The sequence below is a fragment of the Pelophylax lessonae genome (genome assembly GCF_965119305.1).
Source record: "Pelophylax lessonae genome assembly, chromosome: 6".
Lineage (NCBI taxonomy): Eukaryota > Metazoa > Chordata > Amphibia > Anura > Ranidae > Pelophylax > Pelophylax lessonae.
This window is the reverse complement of record NC_138773.1, coordinates 203,695,101-203,710,687: the sequence shown is the minus strand read 5'-3', so window position 1 is coordinate 203,710,687 and position 15,587 is coordinate 203,695,101. Positions and strand designations below refer to the sequence as shown.

Here is a 15,587-nt window from a genome sequence, read left to right as displayed (position 1 = left end):
AGGCAGGATAGGTAGGAGAAATTGGGAGGGAACATTTTTAGGAATAGTTAGACCATTTACATTGAAGTGTTCAGCGGAGTGGGCAACAGGAGAGGTTAGTATTCCATTTCTTTTATTATGGGTAACAGTATAATTGGCCATGATTCTTGATTGGTTCACTTTAACCAGTTGCCGACCAGCCGCCGTAGTTTTACCGTGGCAGGTCGGCTCTGTCCCATGAAACAACGTACCTGTACATCGCTATGTGTGACTGCTAGCGGGGGCGCGTGCTTATTCGCCACAGGGGGAGGTAATTGCCACCGGGCACCCGTGATAGCCTCCTGTGCAGACAGAACGGTGATCTGCCGTTGTAAATACAGACTGCTGTTCTGTCAGTTATGAACACAGGGATCCTGTGTTCCTCTTATTTAGGAACACAGGTCTCTGTGTTCATGCAGCAAGCCCATCCCCCCACAGTTAGAAAACACCCCCAAGGGACAAATGTAACCCTTTGATTGCCCCTGGTGTTAACCCCTTCCCTGCCAGTGTCATTATTACAGTAACAGTGCATATTTTTAGCCATGATTACTGTAGTAATGTCACTGGTCCCCCAAAAGTGTCAGAAATGTCAGTTAGGTGTCCAATTTGTCCCCTGCAATGTCGCAGTCCCGCTAAAAATTGCTGATCGTTGCCATTACTAGTAGAAAAAAAAAATAAAAATTACATAAATCTTTCCCCGAGTTTGTAGACGCGATAACTTTTGCGCAAACCAATCAACATACAGTTATTGGGAAAAATATGTAGCAGAATACAAATTGGCCTAAAATGCAAAATAATGTTTATTTTTTATTTTTATTTTTATTGGGAATGTTATATAGCAGAAAGCAAAAAATATTGTGTTTTTTTCAGAATATACGCTCTTTTTTTGTTTATAGTGCAAAAAATAAAAATTGCACAAGTGATCAAATACCTCCAAAAGAAAACTCTATTTGTAGGAAAAAAAAGGACATCATTTTCATTAGGGTACAGTGTCGCACGACTGCGCAATTGTCAGTTACAATAACGCAATGCCGTTTCGCAAAAAATAGCTTGGTCATTAAGGGGGTAAATTCTTCCAGTCCAGAAGTGGTTAAAATAACTGTATAGTTCCCAAATTATGTATTTGTATGGAATTTTCTAACAGGTGCCATAACTGCAATGCATTTAATTGATTTTTATATGTCTATACACTTAATAATTTTACAAAGGGCAAATTTAGGTTTTGTTCTGCATTCTTTTTATACTTTTTTTTTACATGGAATTCTTAGTAAGCAATTAGAGACAATGGCCTTATGTAAGCACAGAACAGTCTAAACCACAATGAATGAAAGAGCCATACATTTACCTTACTAAACACAAAATCAGTTGACATCTGACATTCAATGCATTCAGGCATCAGCAATTGAAGCTGTATATAAGGACAGATATACAGCACTTTGCACTAGGCATCATCAAGAACTTTTTCCACCGTCAACAAAAATGGGGAAGGTAATACGATTTTTAATTTTTTTTTAGAATTACAGTTTAATTTGTGTGCTATATAAAGTTAGGTTCAATGGAGAATGAGAGAACAAATATGAAAAGTATGAACGGTTCTAAATGAATATGTGGCAGTGTGAAATAGTTATGACTATAGTTTTATTTGAGAGTTGTAAAATTTTATTTAAAGGTCTACAAACATTGTTTCAAATGTATGTAAACCCTGACAATGAGTTTCTCCTTTTGTGTGCTAAATATACCATTAAACTTTTTTTTTTTGGAATATCTGTTGAAAAAATAACAGATTTATCTAGTGAAAAAAATACCTGTTGATTTTACCAGAAATCTTGTGAGCTGAATAAAACCAGTGCTCCCTACTTGTGCACAAGAAGAAATTAGGGGGGTGGGGAGAGAAGATGTAGATGAGGAGAGGTCTGTTTTTTTTGTAATGCTTTAAAAATTAGGTAGAACCAACAACACATGCTTAGGAATTTAGAGATTTGCATGTATTGCAGAGCTGTGTAAAAAAAATGTTTTTTTTTTAATTTTGCTTTTGGCTATTTTGCTAAAGTATATGGACACAGATGTGTTCCAAAAACATAGTGTACCACAACGCCTCACCAAATGAAAAAAAAAAAAAAAAACAATGAATATCAAATTAATTAATTTGTGTGCATAAAGTCTATTATTAAAAAAATATTATGTTCCAAGAATGCCTATAGTCCACCAATAAATAAAACATGGAAAAAGGGAAGAAACAATCCCCTGGTGGAGGATATACACTTATGCATTAAGAGTGAAGACACTGGGTGTTTTTTCTTCCCTTTTTACATTTTTTATTTATTGGTGGACTATAAACATTTTTGGAACACAATATTTTTAACCAATAGCGTTTATGTACACAGAATAATTATATTGATTTTCGTTGTTTATTTTTAATTTTTTCATCTGATGAGGTGTTGCGCTACACTGTTTTTTGGTACATTTTTATTTTTCAGTGTTGTGGAATCAATATACAGTGTTTGGCTGGGCAACAATTTTAATTTTTGGTCATTTTGTTTATACATGTATTAATTGCACTGATTGTGATTCTCACTTTATTTGGACACAGATAACCCATGTTTGTGTACTGTGCACACATGGCTCTTATGTAGTGTTGAGCGAACACGGACTGTATTATTCGTGTTCGTACCGAATAATTGGATTTTTTTTACCCGAACACGGACACGGACACTTTACTGTATGTTCGGGTAAAAATCCGTGTTCGGTCGTTTTATTTCCGGGTTTTGCATGCTTTGGCGCTCTTTTCATGGCGGGCTTTCAACAAGGGTGTGCCTTAAGCCATCCCAGCCATGCCTGCAAATGTCTTAGTAGCTGTGATTGGCCGTCTGAAGCATGTGACCAAGTCTTTATAAGTTCGAGGCAGCCGCCGCAGCAGCGTCATTCTGCTGCTTAGCTAAGGGACAGAGCACACATCAATGTGCTGGCTGCTGATTAGGGAAAGATAGGCAGGAAAAAACCATTTGCGTCCGGATAGAATTGAGGGACAGGTCGGAGTGTTTAGGCAGGGCGAGTTGTAGGCATTTTAGGGATAGAGTCTGCTGAATTATAGGGTCAGTGTCTTCTACAAACTACAATCGATATTGCTGTGTGGGGGGTGGGGTGAATCTGCACTCAATCCTGATCTACGATCTCTTCTCAATCCTGTTAGGGACAGAGTCTGCTGAATTTTAGGGAAACTGTGTTCTACAAACTACAATCGATATTGCTGTGTGGTGTGGGATTGGAGATAGGCAGGTGTCAGTGATCCACATCCATTTTTCTGTGTGTGAGCTGCAGTGAACACAATCTTTTTGGGCTGCAGTGAACACAATCTTTTTGGGCTGCAGTGAACACAATCTTTTTGGGCTGCAGTGAACACAATCTTTTTGGGGTGCAGTGAACAAAATCTTTTTGGGGTGCAGTGAACACAATCCTTTTTGGTGTGCAGTGAACACAATCTTTGTGGGGTGCAGTGAACAAAATCCTTTGTGGGGTGCAGTGAACACAATCTTTTTGGGGTGCAGTGAACAAAATCCTTTTTGGGGTGCAGTAAACAACATCCTTTTTGGGGTGCAGTGAACACAATCTTTTTGGGGTGCAGTGAACAAAATCCTTTGTGGGGTGCAGTGAACACAATCTTTTTGGGGTGCAGTGAACACAATCTTTTTGGGGTGGAGTGAACAACATTCTTTTTGGGGTGCAGTGAACAAAATCCTTTTTGGGGTGCAGTGAACAAAATCATTTTTGGGGTGCAGTGAACACAATCTTTTTGGGGTGCAGTGAACACAATCTTTGTGGGGTGCAGTGAACACAATCTTTTTGGGGTGGAGTGAACAACATCCTTTTTGGGGTGCAGTGAACAACATCCTTTTTGGGGTGCAGTGAACACAATCTTTTTGGGGTGCAGTGAACACAATCTTTGTGGGGTTCAGTGAACAGAATCTTTGTGGGGTGCAGTGAACACAATCTTTGGGGGGTACAGTGAACACAATCTTTTTGGGGTGCAGTGAACACAATCTTTGTGGGGTGCAGTGAACACAATCTTTTTGGGGTGGAGTGAACAAAATCATTTTTGGGGTGCAGTGAACAACATCCTTTTTGGGGTGCAGTGATCAAAATCCTTTTTGGGGTGCAGTGAACACAATCTTTTTGGGGTGCAGTGAACAAAATCCTTTGTGGGGTGCAGTGAACAGAATCTTTGTGGGGTGCAGTGAACACAATCTTTGGGGGGGTACAGTGAACACAATCTTTTTGGGGTGCAGTGAACACAATCTTTGTGGGGTACAGTGAACAGAATCTTTGTGGGGTGCAGTGAACACAATCTTTGGGGGGTACAGTGAACACAATCTTTTTGGGGTGCAGTGAACACAATCTTTGGGGGGTACAGTGAACACAATCTTTTTGGGGTGCAGTGAACACAATCTTTGTGGGGTGCAGTGAACACAATCTTTGGGGGGGTACAGTGAACACAATCTTTTTGGGGTGCAGTGAACAACATCCTTTTAGGGTGCAGTGAACACAATCTTTGTGGGGTGCAGTGAACAACATCCTTTTAGGGTGCAGTGAACACAATCTTTGTGGGGTACAGTGAACAGAATCTTTGTGGGGTGCAGTGAACACAATCTTTGGGGGGTACAGTGAACACAATCTTTGTGAGGTGCAGTGAACACAATCTTTGTGGGGTGCAGTGAACACAATCATTGTGGGGTGCAGTGAACTCAATCTTTGTGGGGTACAGTGAACACAATCTCATACTTCTGAAGATTTGAGGGTGCTGCCTGTTCCATACTCCCCCTACTCCTCATCTAGCCTTTTAGGGGTACAAACAATAGTAATTGGGGCCTAGTGTGGTTGTGTACGTGTGATATACATACACTTTTTTTGGATCATATTTTCTATTCCGCTATTTAATCAAAAACCTTTGGGGATCAGTTAAATTGGGGGATAGTCTGTGTTGGTACGTGTGAGAGAGATCCACCTTTCCAAGTTGTTGGGGTTCATCTCATACTTCTGAAGGTTTGAGGGTGCTGCCTGTTCCATACTCCCCCTACTCCTAGCCTTTTAGGGGTACAAACAATAGTAATTGGGGCCTAGTGTGGTTGTGTACGTGTGATATACATACACTTTTTTTGGATCATATTTTCTATTCCGCTATTTAATCAAAAACCTTTGGGGATCAGTTAAATTGGGGGATAGTCTGTGTTGGTACGTGTGAGAGAGATCCACCTTTCCAAGTTGTTGGGGTTCATCTCATACTTCTGAAGGTTTGAGGGTGCTGCCTGTTCCATACCCCCCCTACTCCTCATCTAGCCTTTTAGGGGTACAAACAATAGTAATTGGGGCCTAGTGTGGTTGTGTACGTGTGATATACATACACTTTTTTTGGATCATATTTTCTATTCCGCTATTTAATCAAAAACCTTTGGGGATCAGTTAAATTGGGGGATAGTCTGTGTTGGTACGTGTGAGAGAGATCCACCTTTCCAAGTTGTTGGGGTTCATCTCATACTTCTGAAGGTTTGAGGGTGCTGCCTGTTCCATACTCCCCCTACTCCTAGCCTTTTAGGGGTACAAACAATAGTAATTGGGGCCTAGTGTGGTTGTGTACGTGTGATATACATACACTTTTTTTGGATCATATTTTCTATTCCGCTATTTAATCAAAAACCTTTGGGGATCAGTTAAATTGGGGGATAGTCTGTGTTGGTACGTGTGAGAGAGATCCACCTTTCCAAGTTGTTGGGGTTCATCTCATACTTCTGAAGGTTTGAGGGTGCTGCCTGTTCCATACCCCCCCTACTCCTCATCTAGCCTTTTAGGGGTACAAACAATAGTAATTGGGGCCTAGTGTGGTTGTGTACGTGTGATATACATACACTTTTTTTGGATCATATTTTCTATTCCGCTATTTAATCAAAAACCTTTGGGGATCAGTTAAATTGGGGGATAGTCTGTGTTGGTACGTGTGAGAGAGATCCACCTTTCCAAGTTGTTGGGGTTCATCTCATACTTCTGAAGGTTTGAGGGTGCTGCCTGTTCCATACTCCCCCTACTCCTCATCTAGCCTTTTAGGGGTACAAACAATAGTAATTGGGGCCCAGTGTGGTTGTGTACGTGTGATATACATACACTTTTTTTGGATCATATTTTCTATTCCGCTATTTAATCAAAAACCTTTGGGGATCAGTTAAATTGGGGGATAGTCTGTGTTGGTACGTGTGAGAGAGATCCACCTTTCCAAGTTGTTGGGGTTCATCTCATACTTCTGAAGGTTTGAGGGTGCTGCCTGTTCCATACCCCCCCTACTCCTCATCTAGCCTTTTAGGGGTACAAACAATAGTAATTGGGGCCTAGTGTGGTTGTGTACGTGTGATATACATACACTTTTTTTGGATCATATTTTCTATTCCGCTATTTAATCAAAAACCTTTGGGGATCAGTTAAATTGGGGGATAGTCTGTGTTGGTACGTGTGAGAGAGATCCACCTTTCCAAGTTGTTGGGGTTCATCTCATACTTCTGAAGGTTTGAGGGTGCTGCCTGTTCCATACCCCCCCTACTCCTCATCTAGCCTTTTAGGGGTACAAACAATAGTAATTGGGGCCTAGTGTGGTTGTGTACGTGTGATATACATACACTTTTTTTGGATCATATTTTCTATTCCGCTATTTAATCAAAAACCTTTGGGGATCAGTTAAATTGGGGGATAGTCTGTGTTGGTACGTGTAAGAGAGATCCACCTTTCCAAGTTTTTGGGGTTCATCTCATACTTCTGAAGATTTGAGGGTGCTGCATGTTCCATACTCCTCTTCCTCATCCTCCCTTTAGGGTAGGAAAAAATTTAATCGGGCCTAGTCTGTGTTTGTACGTGTGAGATACACAGTTTTTTATCCTATTCCGCTATTCAATACACACCCTTTTGGTGTAAAAAACATTAAATTGCGGCATAGTTTGCATATTTGACATTTGCATATATTGTGCCTTGTTGCGCTGTTTTGGGTACTCCACCAACATGGCCAGTGGCAATGACGCCATTCTCAGCTTAACTATCCCACTTCTATGCCTCCTTGAAAAAACAATTTGGGCGATGATGGAAGAGGATGTGGCACAGGATGAGGAGGAGGAGGAGGAGGATGAAGAGGTAACATTTCAAAGGCTTTCAGGGCAGTCATTCGCAAGGGGCTCCGAGGGTGGGTTCCTGCACACACAAACGCCAGGGACACAATTGTCCAGCAGGGGCACAGTTCTGGAGGATGAGGAGGATGAGGAGGAGGAGGAGCTGGAGGAGGAGATGGAACCATGTTCACAGCAGGGTGGCACCCAGGCCAGCTCATGGCCATCACTGGTGCGTGGCTGGGGGGATACAGAGGACACGGACGATACACCTCCCACAGAGGACAGCCTTTCGTCGCCTCTGGGCAGCCTGGCACACATGAGCGATTACATGCTGCAGTGTCTCCACAACGACCGCCGAGTTGCCCACATTCTAACTTGTGCTGATTACTGGGTGGCCACGCTGCTGGATCCCCGTTACAAGGACAACGTACCGTCCTTAATTCACTCACTGGAGCGCGATCGCAAGATGCGCGAGTACAAGCGCACGCTGGTAGACGCCATGCTGCTGGCATTCCCATCTGACAGCGGGGCCACAGTGGAAGCACAAGGCAGAGGAGGAGGAGGAGGAGGTCGCCAACGCAACCAGGGCACCGCCAGCACCTCAGAAGGCAGGGTTAGCATGGCCGAAATGTGGAAAAGCTTTGTCAGCACGCCACAACAAACAGCAGCACCAGCAGCTCAGATGGAACGTCTTAGCAGGAGGCAGCATTTTACCAACATGGTGGAGCAGTATGTGTGCACACGCCTACATGTAGTGAATGACGGGTCTGCCCCCTTCAACTTCTGGGTCTCCAAATTGGGCACATGGCCTGAGCTTGCCCTTTACGCCTTGGAGGTGCTGGCGTGCCCTGCAGCCAGTGTATTATCTGAACGGGTATTTAGCACGGCTGGGGGCGTTATAACAGACAAGCGCAGCCGCCTGTCCAGAGACAATGTGGACAAGCTCACGTTCATTAAAATGAACCAGGCATGGATCCCACGGGACTTTTCCGTACCTTATGCAGAATAGCAATGGATACCGACCTTACCCACCCATTGTTCCATTTTTGCTCTTTCTCACTCTTTTGGGGTGTACCCTCATTTAAAATTTTTGAAAAGAAGCAGTGTTGGCTACCTCGTCCTCCTCCTCAGGGCCAGATTAATGTAGGGGCTATTGGAGCTGCAGCTCCAGGCCCCTACCTTTTATATAGGCCCCGGGTTGGCCATATTCACTGTTACCGCTCTTCTGTCACTTGTAAACACAGAAGTCTGGCTTCTATGCTTGCTTCCCCAGGCAGCACCCTCAGAACCTCCCCACACAGCGCGAAGGCCGGACAAGGAGGGACAGTTGCCGATGCATGGATGTGTTTATGGGCTTCAGAGACAGCATCCCATGTTGAATTAGGCATGCATGGCTGCACCCTTCCTCCTCTGGGTGCATGCCAAGGCACGGCCCTTAAGGCCCTTCAAAATCCTCAGCACCAAGCCATGATGCTCTTAATCCGGCCCTGGTCCTCCTCCACCGCCGCTTCCACCTACACCGCCCATAGGTGTGTGCAGCCTATTGCATTAAGGTGTGCACCCCAAAGTTGAAATACACATGCATGTGTTTGCCTACAGGTACATGGCCCCGATACATTACTCTCCCTGCTGGCAAAGAGAAATAGAGCAGAGCAGGTCCGAGGGAGATCTTTCCCATCTCCTCACTGGCAATGCTATGTGCCCTAGGTGATTAGGGTGTGCCCAGGCACACCCGACACACCCTGTGCGCACGCCTATGTCACCGCCACATCCACCACCACCTCAACCTCCCTCCTACTCCATATGGGCCTCGTCCTTCAGAGATGAAGAAGAACATTGTTTTATTTTTCTGTTTTTTTTTGTTGTTTTAAGTTATTTCCCTATCCACATTTGTTTGCAGAGCACTTGCCATGCTCTTAATTACGTTTTGCTGCCATTTGCAGCACTCTAGCCCTTTCCTTTGGTGTTTTAGAGCCATTTTAGTGCCTTAAAGTTCGGGTCCCCATTGACTTCAATGGGGTTCGGTGTCCGGGAAAAGTTCGGTAAAAGTCCGGGACACGGACCCGGACTTTTTTTTAAAGTTCGGCCGAACCCGTCGAACACGGACATCTAGGTGTCCGCTCAACCCTACTCTTATGCCAAATGGAAAGTGTATCTCTAAAGCTTTTTTAGATGAACTGATGAGAATGAACTCTTTAGAAGTCCCGTTAGGTTTTATTTTTGCTGTCTGTGTCTCATTGAGGAGATTTTTATTCCTGTTCTATCCCAGAGACAGAACTGGTTAGTGAGAGGAAATCTGTTTAAAGGAAGGGTAAATCCCTTCTTAAGTAGTTGTCACTCAAACAAATGTCTCCATTGGAAGATTTCACCTCATGTCCTGTTTTGGGAACAACTGTAACATTTCTGATTTTCCAATTTTTTCTGTTACAATGACAATGGCCACCAGGACAAATAGACAGGGGTTCAAACCCTTCTCTTTACTATTTAGAACTGAAAAAAATGGTATACACTTTAAAATACAATGCAAAGGTGGTGTTGGCATTGGTAGGTCTGCTAGTCTGTATTAATAAATTATATGATTATCTTCAGCAGCAGTGTTTATTGTGAATTTTGATTTTTTTTTTTTTTTTTTAAGGAAACAGTATCAAAACAAAGCTACTAAAATCACTTCCTCTGTAGCCTTACCGACATACGGGTGTTTAATGTTTCTAAATGGTTTAATTCTTTCTTATGAGTGAAATGCCACACTAACACTGAGTCCCAGGGAGCTAGTAGGTGATCCTTGGTACCAATAATGTGACATTTAGTGTTGAAGTAAAATATTATAAATCACAGTACACAATATATTATAACTTTCATTTTTCTTTTTCAACAGATCATATTTTATGAGGACAAGAATTTCCAGGGCCGCTCCTATGAGTGCAGCTCTGACTGTCCTGATATGACCTCCTTTTTCAATCGCTGTAACTCCATTAGAGTAGACAGTGGAAACTGGATCCTCTATGAGAATCCCAACTACAGGGGAAACCAATATTACCTGAGGCGAGGAGAGTACCCAGACTTCCAGCAATGGATGGGGTTCAATGATTCTATCAGGTCATGTCACCTGACCCCTCAAGTGAGTATTTGTGCATACATTTTAGGTTCCCGAAGAATGATATACTTTTCATCACAATGCGTCAATAGGGACATTTGAATAAAACATACAAGACTGAAATAATCTCAGCAAGGGAACCTTTTTCTGGAGGTCCTTTAGTTTGGTGTATCTGATAATGTGTATGTGTTACCCCAGCACAGATCTTTATGTGAGTAAAATAAAGACTAGATGAACTTCCACCAATTTACTAATAACAACAGCAGGATCAATTTTCCCATTGCAGAACACATTTGAAGACCTGACTCTAAATTTTAGGATCTAAATCTGGGTATACAAGATTGGTTTCAGCAGGAACAGTCGGACAGTGTGTACAACTGCCCGTTCGACAGAAGCCGGTCTCACCAGCATCCAATCATCAGCCATCAGAGCACTAGCACAGCCATGGAGATCGCCACACTAACATCTCTTAGTTAGTATGGTGACCTCTTAATATTTTTTTCGCTCAGTCTGCTTAGCTTAACGTGTGTACCTATTATAAGGGCCTCTGTTTCGATGAGGAACTTTAGGCTGCAGAGGGAGAAAAAGGATGGGAAAATGTAGAAGAAAAATAACACACATTTTGACCTTACTAGAGATAACTTTTAGGCAAATAACAGGTATAAGGACAAAATGCCACGACCAAATGTGATTATTGCCTGGGTTTATTTATCAAGAACTTTCATGCCCTTGTGGGGGAAACCCCAAAACTCATGGGTTTCAGTAACATTTTGACTGTTGAAGCCAGATTGAAAAATAGATGTATTTATTATTTAAGCATGTAGGTAGAAATACACTCTTGGAGAGCACCACAATCACATTACATAGCGTTGGTTTAAAAAAGAATAGCTCTAACTGGCTGGGACATCTTTTTTTTTTTTAATTAATATTTTATTCATTTTTTTTAAATACTGTTAACAATAAAAACATGAAACATAAACAGAGACCTCACATTAAGTTAACAGTACATATTACACCCCAATTACCCTCCACCAAATTCGCCCCCTCCTAATTTGATGTTATTCTCTATTTACTCTTAGTTCTTTGCCGAGTTTTACATTTTTATTATTTTTTTTTCTCCTTTTTTTTCATGTATCTGCCATTAAGATTTCTAGGTATTTATCAGATTTTTGGAAGTCTTCCCATTTTACCCATTTTTCCAACATATATTTAGGTTGTTCTTCTTCCCTACTTCCCAAATACTTCATATTGTAAATATAATCCACTCTTTTACACCACTCCTTTAGGGTAGGGCTGTTTACCTCAAGCCATTTTTTTGGGATAACTCCTTTAGCTGCATTTAATAGTGTCGTTTGGTATTGTAGTGGTAGTGTAGTTTGGTATTGTTTAAAAGGTATTTTTGTTCTATGGAATAGACACCACCAGGGGTCATCTGAGACACCAACTCCTGGGATTTCGCAGATTCCTTGTCTAACTTTCACCCATTATTCTCGGATTTTGGGACACTCCCACCAAATGTGGAACATCGTTCCCTTATCCCCACATCCTCTCCAACATCGATCTGTTTTTTCTGGTTGATAATTATGTGCTATTGCTGGCGTTATATACCATTTAGCTAAACATTTGTAATTTAATTCAATGGTACCGATATCAATGGCAAGGCAGTGTGCAGTTCTCAATACCGTATTTATTTCGTGATTTGGGACATCTAATACAAATAATATAGCCTAAAATAGGTGAGACTTTCTCCAAAGTTTCATTTATGTTTCTGATGACATTCATTGATACCCAAATAGCCAATTACATAGGCTTGTTACTTCCAGTAGTTGTTTGGCTGAACAGGTCTTCAAAGGCCAAGATAGCAATCTTGCAAATGAAGAGGTGGGAAACTGGTGTTTACTTTCAAAAAGAGGAAATACAAGATGTTTGACCATCTGCTTCATTATCAATGCATTTTATATTAAAAAATATATTTTATTTATAACTAAAATAGCTGTTCCCTCTTCCCCTTCACCTACTGATCTGTTTCTTTGCCTCATGATTTGCTGTTGGTTTATTCAAAGTGTCACTAAACCCTGGACCATGCATTCACTATATCTGGTCTCCCACAGTACACAGAACATGGAAAAGCAATTATTTCAGTAAATATAAACTGCCAAATACCTTTTCTCATTAGCAGTATATAGAAGTCGTATGCCTTCTATGAGTGTCTGCTTAAAGCTTGTAGGAGTTTCCATTCTACTCTGACTGTCATATGAGGCTGCAGGACCTCTGACCCTCTGTCTGGACAGTGCTGATTGGTCCTGTGCAGATCACATGAACCCTCCCAAAAAAATAAAAAACAACTCTTTAGTAATACACATCAAACTGAGCTTATGCAGGCTCCTTTCTATCAGAGGGTAGATTGGGAACTATGGAGGAAGGGGAGGATCAGCGAAGACAGAAGACTTTTTACACAAAGCAGAGGATTAACCCCTTAGGTTCCACAGCAAGTATAGCAAGCATGCTTTACTGCATATACAGACTGATTTTACTGTTGTGGGTATGGTAACACTTTAAGTTGTATTCTATGATGCCCACTATACTTGTGTGTGTAATTAAGTATGATTTTTCAATTATCTGTATGAAAACCTGAAAAAGAAATCAAACTATTTTTTAAAAGCTTGCACTTGAAAATATATTCAGTTGGCAAATACAAGGTATTGCCTACTCTCCCTGCTTTGCAGGAGAAGAAACAGCTAGATTGTTGCTCTGTGAACAGAGTCCTGCCTGTTTGTAAACACAGGACTCTGTTCTGTGATTGACTACAGCCAATCTGAAGGTCCACAGCCAAAATCATTGGCTGGGACCTGCTGACAAAATCGAGCTGTAGCCAATTACAGAGCGGGTGAGCACATATGCGCCCCATACCCAGAAGATGCTTAAAGAGGTACATGTACATGACCCAGCCTGTGGGCAAGCAGTTACTGTATGTAATTTGTGTTCTGCTATGTATTTGCAATCTTGACTCTTGAATTATGATACAGTTCTGCTAACTAGGGTAGGGAGACACTGGCTTGTGAGTAGTAGCATTCAGCTATGATGAAATAAGTAATTCAAGAATCTTTGCTGTGTTTTATGAACATGCCTCCTAACATAATTTTTTCCTTAAAGCACCGTGGTCCATTTAGAATGAAGATCTATGAGAAGGAAGATTTTAGAGGTCAGATGATGGAGTTCACTGAAGACTGTCCCCATCTCTTTGAGCAGTTCCGATACAATGATATCCACTCCTCCCATGTATTTGATGGTCACTGGGTTTTCTATGAAGAACCAAACTACAGAGGACGTCAGTATTACCTGAAACCTGGAGAATACAAGAGACATACTGAATGGGGTGCCTCAAATTCCAGAGTTGGCTCCTTTAAAAGAGTCCAATTTATTCAGTAAACATAAAAACTATTTGATTTTCAAAAATAAAACCTGACCTTTAATGCTTGGGTTATGCTTTTTTTTACCATCTGAATTGCATTAGTTGAAATTACTGATGGGCGAATATGCCCAGGTTTGATTCACTAAGGGTTAGGTGAATTCTCTTGCTAAATTCTGGTAGTTTTTTGGGCTAATAAGCAAACTATTGTCAAAAAAGGTTTTGGGGGCAAGGCACTGTGCTGCATTTAACTATGCGAAAAAGTTTTAAAAAATATTGTACTAGGCAAAAGAGTAATTTTAATCCAAAGTCGAGGGAAACATGAACAAATCACCAATACCTTAAATTACATGCTTGGGAGATGCCTTTAAAGCCTAACTTCAAAATCCAAATCAATCTGCATATTGGCAGTAAAGTATTTTTTTCCTTACAAAAATATATTTGTGAGACATGCAGCATTACCCTCATTCTATCTGTTTCCTTCTATTGTCATACTTATTTCCTGTTCTGGGGACCATTCACATTGCCTGCTCCTTATCTTCACAAGGACTAGTCCCCTCACTGCCTACTTTTGTTCTCAGCTCTGCTATGTTTGCTATAAACACAAATGGGTGGGATTATTACCATACTAATATGTGTGGCCAGCCTGTGCTGTTTCCACTCCACTTCCCTTTTTGGTGCCAATGCTGAATTCCTACTCTGTCTATAGTTACTGTACGTGTAGGAAATACTGAATATTATAACACATAAGTACTTCTCTCCTTACTAGTGAATGGAGATTGATGTAACAAAAAATAAGAGTTGTAAAACAATTCATTTATATACCCCTGTGTATATTTTCAGCCCTGGAACTCCCACTAGCTGTCTAAGACAGAAAAAGAACATTAAGATTTAAAGTGGAACTAAACCTATCAATTTAACTGTTTTCACAAAAACTCTGAGGTGAAAAATATAATTTACTCTGCATAAAACAATCACCACATTGTCCAGGGACAGAGAGATTTGCTTGTCAGTTACAAAATTTCTTGCTGCATAAAGAACCCCATTTGCCACAAATTGCCTAAAGCAGAGGACCCCAAGGCCTTGGTGTTGCTGAAGACAACTCAGTCCACGTGTTGCTGAAGTCAACTCCAATCCTCAATAATATCACCCCACCCACGTACAACACCCATGGTTTGGAAAGGGTAACATTTCCCTCATGAAACCTGCCCTATTTCCTTCTCCTTCTCATTGCCAGCACCCAAACCCTTCTTCTCATTCCTGAATCCTGCTGCCTTTGCCTCAAAGGGATGAAGTCAGTGGGAAAAGGTTCCTGCTGGCCCTGAACTAGCAGCAAGTTCCCTTCTTCTTTTTTCTTCTTCTGTGTCTCCAATGGACAGTTTATTAGGCCACTCAGTGTGTGTTCCATGAGGAAGACAAGAAGGTTCATGTCATCAATCTCCTCGCAGAAACCATTTTGGCACAGATGAGAAAGTTGGTAGGCAGCTGATGTTGTCACTGCATTGCTGCAAGTATAGCCATGACCAGGTATGACTGCCTAAAGTAGCTACAAACCCTTCTGACCTGATGAAGATCCTCCAGGAAACCAGAGTACCTTATGATGAACTGCTGTACCATCAAGTTGAGGACATGTGCCAGGCTGGGTACATGGAGGATTTTTCCCAGGCAAAGCTTGGCCAACATATTAGTGCCATTATCATACACAACCTTGTCTGGCTGAAGGTGGAGAGGAAGTGCTAAGGGTGACTGTGCTGCCACCATCAAACAGGACACATTGCAGTACCACCAATTTCAGTGGTGTGCCCCACCCTGAATCCTTCCTAGCCATCCGAAGATTGATTCAGTGTCTCATTAAGGATATGTAGTACCCCTTCCTCTTACTGGACCAAGTGTGTGCCTGCCAATGACAGTGTGGTCCAATTACACAGAC

General features: G+C 41.6%; 2 protein-coding genes across 2 annotated transcripts in view; one reads left to right on the top strand and one right to left on the bottom strand.

Annotated features, from left to right (window-relative positions):
- The window catches only part of LOC309558932 (uncharacterized protein), a 754,545-nt gene that overhangs the window by 609,315 nt on the left and 129,643 nt on the right, over nucleotides 1-15,587 (bottom strand). The gene's annotated exons all lie outside the window — the stretch shown is intronic.
- Nucleotides 1,498-13,677, top strand: LOC309557710 (gamma-crystallin-3-like; the record flags this gene model as incomplete). Its single annotated transcript, XM_082260487.1, has 3 exons — nucleotides 1,498-1,506; nucleotides 10,030-10,272; nucleotides 13,402-13,677. 3 exons carry the CDS (start codon nucleotides 1,498-1,500, stop codon nucleotides 13,675-13,677), a joined length of 528 nt encoding a protein of 175 aa, XP_082116613.1.